An 8,418-nucleotide genomic window follows, 5' to 3' on the forward strand; every position below is an offset into this window, starting at 1 on the left:
GCTTCAAAGGGTGGCTCTGAGATGCATGTTACTGTGTGCCATGGTTAACAGCATTCAAATTTTTTACTGTTTAAGCCTTGTGTGGTAACATTGTTCTCGACATTTGTGGTTTAGTTTGCATCATATTTTTCTAATCATTCTTCATTCAGCATTGTTAAGTACATTCCAGTTGCTAACTTGTTGTTTCTCTTGTTTTACGTGTCTAGTTAATGGAAAAATCAATCGGGCTGTTGGAAAAGCGCCCTGTAGATCAGGGCAAAACAAATAAGCTAAAAAAAAGAATAATAAAAATAAAATTAAAAAAAAAGACAAAAAATAAGAAAGAATAGTTAAAAAAAATACATATAAAGAAGTGGCGGAATTTAAGAGATCTCACTAACATATTTGGCTGTTATCTCTATTTTTATTATAGACAGCTGTTTGAAAACTGTAGGTGTTCATGACCGTGTTTTCGATGTTAACGAGAAAGTAGAAAATTCATTAGAACCAGCAGGTTAGTATGCTTAGAGAATCTCTCTTTTTTTAACCAATGTTTTCTTTCCTTTGGTGCTTCTGGGTTTTTTCAGTATGTGCATGCGTTGCATGACGTAGATGCTTGCTTTTTCTTTGCTTCGTGCTGCTGTCTTGTGGTCATGTTAAACTTCACTTCTTCAGTGTGTTTGTTAAATGCATGAGAGACACGCTGTTGCTTTTTTTCGTGTTGTGTTTGTACTAGTGGTGTTAAGTGTTTTTGATGAAACATCGCTTCTACAAAAATAAACCGCGAACGTCAAATCCCGATGTCTTGCATGGAAATGAGTATAGTGTTTTTTGTAACTGTACAGCAAAGAGTTTGGTTTTTTTTTTGTAACTTTTCAGATCAACATTTATTTACAATGTATTTTATGACACGTGTTTCACTGTCTACATCACACGAAAGCATGTCTGCTAAATATAGTTCAGTGCACTTTTACATTTTTAAAGTCTGTGCATTTGATGTCAGTTATTCTAGTGACCGTGTCTTAAGAAAATAGGACAATTAGTAAATGCAGTGCATAATTAACTATAAATACATTACCATACACATATACTAGACATGTGACATTAGAAGAAAACATGCATTATTGCTTCATCAACATTTAAGAAGAAAAATATAGAGAATAAAAACTTTATATTAACGAGCAGTTAACAATACTAATGTATACATGTTTTCAAAGTGTTCGATATTTCTAGGTAGATGTCCTAGCTTCTAACATTTTATATATATCTATATATATCTATATATATATAATGTATATATATGTAATAAATCTAATAATGATTATCTTGCAAACAATATTACTGTTAACATCCATCTCATGACCCAAGCATAGCCAAACAGGCTTGTAATATAGAGGCCAAAATACTTTAACTGTGTTTAAATGCGTATTTCCCAACGTTTCACATTTGGTTGTGATATTTCCCACTTGCTGTAGCAGGTTTTGTTATCTCAGGCTGCTAATTTATAGAGCAGTGTGCATAAGAAGTCTTTTAGACATTTTGATATATCAGAATCATATGTCTACAATTCTAAACCAGTCAGAAAAGCAGTTAAAATAGAACCTCTGCAATTTCCTTGTTTTATATATAAACTAGATGTTAGGACAAAATTCTGAGCGCTTTTTTTTTTTTTTGAAAATTATATTCGGGGGTGCTCCTGAAGGCAAGGCCCCTGACCTGACACCTTCTGGACTCACCTTTTACTTACAAATTGTGTATAAAAAAAATAGTGATACAATTAGATAGAGAAAAATAAAAAGAAAATGAGACAACTGCAGCAACCTTCCATGTTGCCCTCAAGGATAGAGAAAACGATATGGTACAAGTAACTTAGGTGTGCGCTGGTTACAGGGTTAGAAACATATGATATGCAATTTAATAAACATATAATAGAAATGCAAAAATTCTATATGAAAGTGTACTTTTTTCTTAACATTAGAAGAAGAATTGATCCACCAGAGAAAGGAAGTAGATTGAGGTGCAGCAGTAACATAGACAGGGCGGGTCAGGGCACAGGGCAGGCACAAGCATACAGACACATCCAGCTACTTGGTTTAGGACTGAGTTACCCCAATAAGCAAAAAAATAAGAAATTGATTCCTCAGGGTAAAGAAGGAGATTGAGCCACAGCGGCAGAGGCAGGGCACAGGACAAGCATGGGCATCCAGCTACTTGGCACAGGACTGAATTTCCTCAACATTCAAACAATTAAAAAATGTATCCCTCAGCGTAAGGAAGGAGATTGAGCTGCAGCAGCAAAAGGGGCAGGATGGGGCACAGTGCAGGCACAGACAAAAGACAAATCAAGCTACTTAGTGGAGGACTGAATTTCTTTAATATTCAAAAAACTCAAATAATTGATCCTTCAGAGTAGGCAGGGCACAGTGCCTACTTGGGACTGGTATACCAGGGGTCATTTGACTACTTTTTCATACACGCCTACACCCAGCCAGTCCATGAAAATTGGAACTATTCTGTTCCACAAACATTTCCAAATTGACTATAAAAATGGGAAAAAGTCCCCTGGCTAACTTGCCACCTTTGTTAATGATTTATTATTTTGTGTTGTTCACAAACTAGAAGTTTTCCTGATAGCAGAAACATAAAACTGTCTTAAACCCAATTCAGGAATAGTATTTCAAGACCTAAAGCACGCTACGCAAAGTGCCCGCACTGCACAGTCCCCTGCCCTGCCTAATATATCACCATTATTAATGATTTATTGTTTTGTGTTGTGCACAAACCAGAGATTTTGCTGCTAGTGTAAATGTGCAACTGTCTTAAACCCCGTTCAGAAACAGTATTTCAAGAACTAAAACACACTGCACGCATTGCACAGTCCTGTGCCCTGCTCGGCCTAATTTGTCACCAATATTAATGATTTATTGTTTTATGTTGTCCAAAAATAAAAAGTTTTGTTGGAAGTATAAGTGTATTGCTAAGGTAGAAGGTAATAGAAACATGGGAACACTTTTATTTTTGCATTGAAAACCAGCCCAAAAATGAATAAATCAATTGTATAAAAAGGGGGAAAAAACCTCTGCTGCAGTCCCAGTAAGTCAATAAAATGAATTATACTTGTACAGCTTTTCCAATTCACCCCAATATTCTGCACTACACTACTGACACTTTCTGTATGGTAAATGAGTCTTAATCTCAGCTTCAACACTGTTACTGTCACTCCTCACACTCACACTAACACCCATCAATCTATAGCCGCTACAAATCTTGGGGGATTTTGCCATTCATTTTTATTTGTTTCGCCTGGGGCACTCTTCGTTAGTGGAGATTGGAGAACTGAATATACATTTTTTTGGTGATGCGAATGCATTACTGGTCAGAATTGTTTTTATATCTCCACTCAAAATTGTGTCCATTAGTTGACATTGGAATTTAGATGGATTCATCCACTATATGTAACCATATTCTAATTAAATTAATTGTTTTAAAATGTTTCAGTTCTTTAAAAGTTTTGATAGTTTCACAATATTAAACAGGTGCAATTTGATTTATTTATTAAGTACCTTACTAGGACATAAGGCGAGAAGCAAAATTGAATATCAGTACATATAACACAATATCAAACATTCAAACAATGGATTTTCTTTAATGCTATATCTACCGTTATAACCGGTCTTTATCATTTAGACTAATTATTTAGACTTAACTCATTTAGATTTGGTTTTAGAATTTCTAAGCTTTTTGCGTTAACATGTGATATTTGTATATTCTCTAACTTGCCAGTAGGGGGCCCACATCACACATGGTGTATAATACATTTTCAAGGTAATTAACTTCTTGACTGCATTAAGCGCCAGAAGTAGCAGTATTAGTTTTCTCAAATTTATAAAGAGCATATGAAATAGCTAAGCATTTGATGAAAGAAAGTCTTCTGAAAGCTTTATAGAAGCTTCTTATAACTAGGATGATGTATCGGTAGTAAAAGTACTTTATAATTGGTCTAAGGATGCATATATGAGCATTACTAATACAAATAGTGTCTTTTAGTGGACATTTTTAGTTTTTTTTTCTAACATACTTAAATGAAACAAACTGTGAAATCCCTGCTATTTCAAATACTAGGACTTGCTCTTCTGCATAGGTAATTAAGCACAAGTATGTGCATGGCCACATGATAACATTCTAATTATGTTATTGTGAATCGTGGTACAAGAGTGTGGTTATCGATTGGTTTTCTATGCTTTATGTCTGCATACATACACACACTTATATGTATGTATGTATGTATATATATATATATATATATATATATATATATATTCTCAAAAACTGTCTACAAAGTTGTCTTTAAAATTAAATTATTTTAATATTCTTTAATGAAAGTTTATTTTTTCTTATACATATTTTAAAATATTTTCCATATATAAAGCATTGCAAACACGGCAGCTTAATTGACCTAAAATTATGATGTAATAAAACAATTTCATTTTAAGGTTATTTTGAGTATCTTATTTATTATATATTTATTTGGGCTGGTAAATGATTTAGTTTGAAATGTATTTAACATTTAACCACAATGTATAAACCGTTATTATCAGAGCTTTGATATGTAACCAGTTTCTTCCATCAAATGAGTGAAGTTCAGTTTCTGGGTTCCTATATATATATATAATGAAATGGTTTGACCAGCTGAGTTTTAAAGCTATGTTATAATGATAAAAAGTCTTCATGGGATGTTTATTTTGTATTTGAACAGATGACACAGTTCATGAATCAGCTGAGCCGTCCCGTGGTGACAATGCAGCAACAGGACCACGGATACCAAATTGGCTTTTGACAACCCTACTGTTTCTTCTGGCCATGCTTTTGACATTATAGCACAGAATACTGTACAGAAGAGCTCCACAACATCAGGGTCTGGAAACATCAAAGATCCACCTAACTGCTTCACCCGAGAAAGGAACTTTATATGATTATTATTTTTTCAGCTTTTTTTTTTTTTTAAACGTTTTTTATTTTTATTTCTATTCCCAGTCTCAAATGGCCATGATTTTCACATGAATATTTAGTTCATATATACTATAATTTTGCTGTTCGTTATTGTTCCAGGACTGAAAAAAAATTTACAAAAACAAAGAAGAAAAAAAAAAGGAAAACTTCTGATAAAAATGCCAAAATTTGAATAACGACACTAGTGAATATTTTCCCTTTGCAATCATTTCGGCTTATTGTTATATGTTTAACGATGAAATGTTTTGGTGGTCATTAAAGAAAAAATTTGGAACTCATCAACAAAAAAAAAGAATCAAAAAAATCAGAATTTTTTTTTTTCATATTCTCTCAGAATGTTGTTACAACCAACCCAAACGTAAAACTGCTATAATCATAGGGGGACCTGGTAAAGTCACTTACATCATTTTCCATGGATGCTTGTGGGTGAACATTATCTGAGGAAAAAAGGCATCACCCCGTGACTTTCCTGAGTAAACTTGCCTGCACTAAGGTTTAATCAGAAATGGTTTCAGATTATCACGCTACAATAGATAGTGTTGTTTTGTTTTTATTTTACCTAGAGACGTCAGCACCCTTGCAGTGAGCTTCACTATTTACTAAAGTTGCAGACCACTACCAGAAATAGATTTTTGAGGTGCTACTTTTTGGTTTTGGTACTATTGTATAAACTGACAATAACTTTGTTTAGTAAGTGACCTTGCTTTAAAGTGTGAACTCCGCTGGAGACATCAACAGAACTGCTCTGGTTGACTATACTTACTAAGGACATCTACAATGAAGCGTTTCATAGTACTGGATTTATTTACGCCTGGCTTGAGTTTCTTATAGTTTCTTATACATAACCTTATATGTTTCTTTGGACACAACTATAAACATTTGTACACTGATAGTCGTGAGTTCTGTGATTTGGATTTCTTTGAGAATTGTGCTTACATTTCGTGGCCTTCACTGGCAATTCAACCAAGTTATGCAGCGCTGCAGGGTACCTGTAGATTGTTCTATTTCATTTTCTTTTTTGCAAAGCAGTAAGTGGAATCAGTTCCCAAAGATACTAATGGACTTTTTTTAAAGGAATCAACTGGTACATGAAATAGTTTATTTAGAGGATGGATAAGTTCTTGTCCCATCAAATGGATATCGATGAGCCTACGAATGTGAAATAACCTCCTTAAGTAATACGATGTCATGTCTTAAAAAGAACGTCCACGTACAGAGGTTGTTAGTTGAGATTTCTTTGTAATGAAATCAGAGCAAATATGGCTCTGAAGAAAATATTCATCAATTGTTCTTCATCTGTTTGGACACCAGAAACACGCAACTCAATGAACGAACGCTGTAAGAAATAAATAATAAAACATTTTAACTAACTGTGATTATGTTTAAAAAAAGTCAAAAATAATAATAAAAATATATGTTTAATATATTTATAAAAAAAAAAATATGATATAGCCATCAGAAGTAAAATAATCATAGTTAGCAACCAATATTTTTGACTGTCAAAATAATGCATTTTCCAATGAGATGAATTGGAAAATGGAATAAAAAAAACAAAAAAAACCATTCGCTTTGGTTTACTTTCACCTAGAAAATAGTATTATGCAATTTTTTTTTTACATCATATATAAAATAAACTAAAATAAAGCACAGAATTATGCATTGCAAAAATAACCTAAGAAATTATCAATACTGTCGAAGTCTGTATCACCTGTCTTGCAGGCTTCTTGGTCAATAATAGGCTTTGTTCATATTGTACTATTTCTTTACACTACGATATGCTAAGTGTCAGTACAGAAAGGTAAACCAGGATAAGTAATGTTCAAATGCACATCCATCAATACAGACATAGAACACGTTTTAACCCATTAACAACAAATTATGCAAAAATGAACAGAATAAATAATGTATAATTGTTTTAAAATAAGATTTATTCATGGTTAATGTCTTAGCTTTAATACAACATACTGATTTAATAGGAGCAACTAGAACATTTGCATTGGTAATGGTTTATCTGCCTTAACTTTGCTTTAGAAAAGTGGGTTTTTAGGATTATTTTCATTTTTATTGCGGCTCGATAAAGCACTAAACACAAAAGCAGACTCACAGTTCTGTCAAATGCTAAAAATGTATAATCTTCACGCTACATATTTTTAATGAGTGTTGATAATGCTGTAATTATAACTAAAATGGTCAGGTCGAGGGGTGGCAGTGAAAACCAGATTACAATCCAACTAGAGACTACAGTAAATAATGGAGCTCTTTTAGAATTTTTTTTTTAATCTCATGTTAAATAAGAATTCCTAATTTTCTGATGGACGGTGGGGTGAAAAATGAAGCCGTTCATTGCACTTGAATACTGAGGGACTAACTCAAATTAAATATATTTGGCTTTATCTCTCTCTTTTTTATACCCATCTCATTTCTCTCCTTCTTTTTTTTCTCCCAATAAAACTACAAAGGCCCAGGTAGGGTATTTTATTATGCCCGTTTCCCTGGTTGCCAATGGCTTTGCAACTTTCAGCAGAGGAATACGCATCAGTAGGTTTGGTGGATACTGTGTATCCTTTAAAACACAAGGTGACATTTCATTAGAATATTGAACATTAGAATATTGTTTTGTACTGTACCTTCTTGGATGGCAAAGAATATAAGAAGAAAAAAAAAAACAACAAAAAATACATTCTTTAAATTCTGTATTATTAGCAACCTATGTTGTATATAGTGTTTGATAATAAAGTATTAATTCAATTCTTATGTCTTTTGTAAGTGAATACATTAGACTTTCAGGCCACAGAAGTCATACCTGTTATTAGAAGGAGCCTGGAAGTATCACATTTTGCTGTGACAAAGCAGCTTACAAGATTCGTCTGTGAAACACACTCACTCACAAGACCTCACTCATGACCCAGGACAACACAACACATAATTATCAATGTTTTGTACTAAATGTTTATAGGTCTGATATTAGAACCCTGTGTATTTTTGGCAGGTTGGTTCAAGGGAGTGTAGGGGATGCAGACATGTTTTGGTTGATTTGGATAGGGGGAGAGTTCATTTTCTGATGGTTGTTTTTTTTCACATGCTTATAAGCCATGTGACAATAAGATGACACTATTTTCATGTCCGAAAAGAGAAAAATAAAACAAAAAAAGTCTTTGTTTTCCAGGCATCACTTAATGATAGGTAATTAGACATCACGTATTTTCATTTTAATTTTTTATTATTGTTAAAGACACGGGCCTTGTGGTTCGAACCTCTGTTTAACATTGTATTGCTTGTTTTGGTAGCTCTTACAAGACGTGTACTCTGTCTTGGTTATCATCTTCTCGTGGTTACTTGTTTTTATTTCGACCCTTTTCTGTTACTTCTGCTCTGTCTTTATCCTCCCAAGCAGTGAATGGGCAGATCTGTTCTACTTTTGGCATTGCT

The 8,418-nt window shown here is 33.3% G+C and overlaps 1 protein-coding gene across 2 annotated transcripts in view; it reads left to right on the forward strand.

Annotated features, from left to right (window-relative positions):
* The window catches only part of EFNA5 (ephrin A5), a 185,306-nt gene extending 180,158 nt beyond the window's left edge, over positions 1 to 5,148 (forward strand). The window contains exons 4-5 of one of the 2 annotated variants that reach the window (XM_053474443.1): positions 413 to 493; positions 4,736 to 5,148. In XM_053474443.1, coding sequence (XP_053330418.1) covers positions 413 to 493; positions 4,736 to 4,857 — 203 coding nt within the window. In that variant the 3' untranslated portion in view covers positions 4,858 to 5,148. The remainder of the gene's footprint in view (positions 1 to 412; positions 494 to 4,735) is intronic. The other variant, XM_053474448.1, reaches the window with a different exon arrangement.
* Positions 5,149 to 8,418: the final 3,270 nt, after the last annotated feature.

The sequence above is a fragment of the Spea bombifrons genome, chromosome 1, assembly GCF_027358695.1.
Source record: "Spea bombifrons isolate aSpeBom1 chromosome 1, aSpeBom1.2.pri, whole genome shotgun sequence".
NCBI classification, from domain to species: Eukaryota; Metazoa; Chordata; class Amphibia; order Anura; family Pelobatidae; genus Spea; species Spea bombifrons.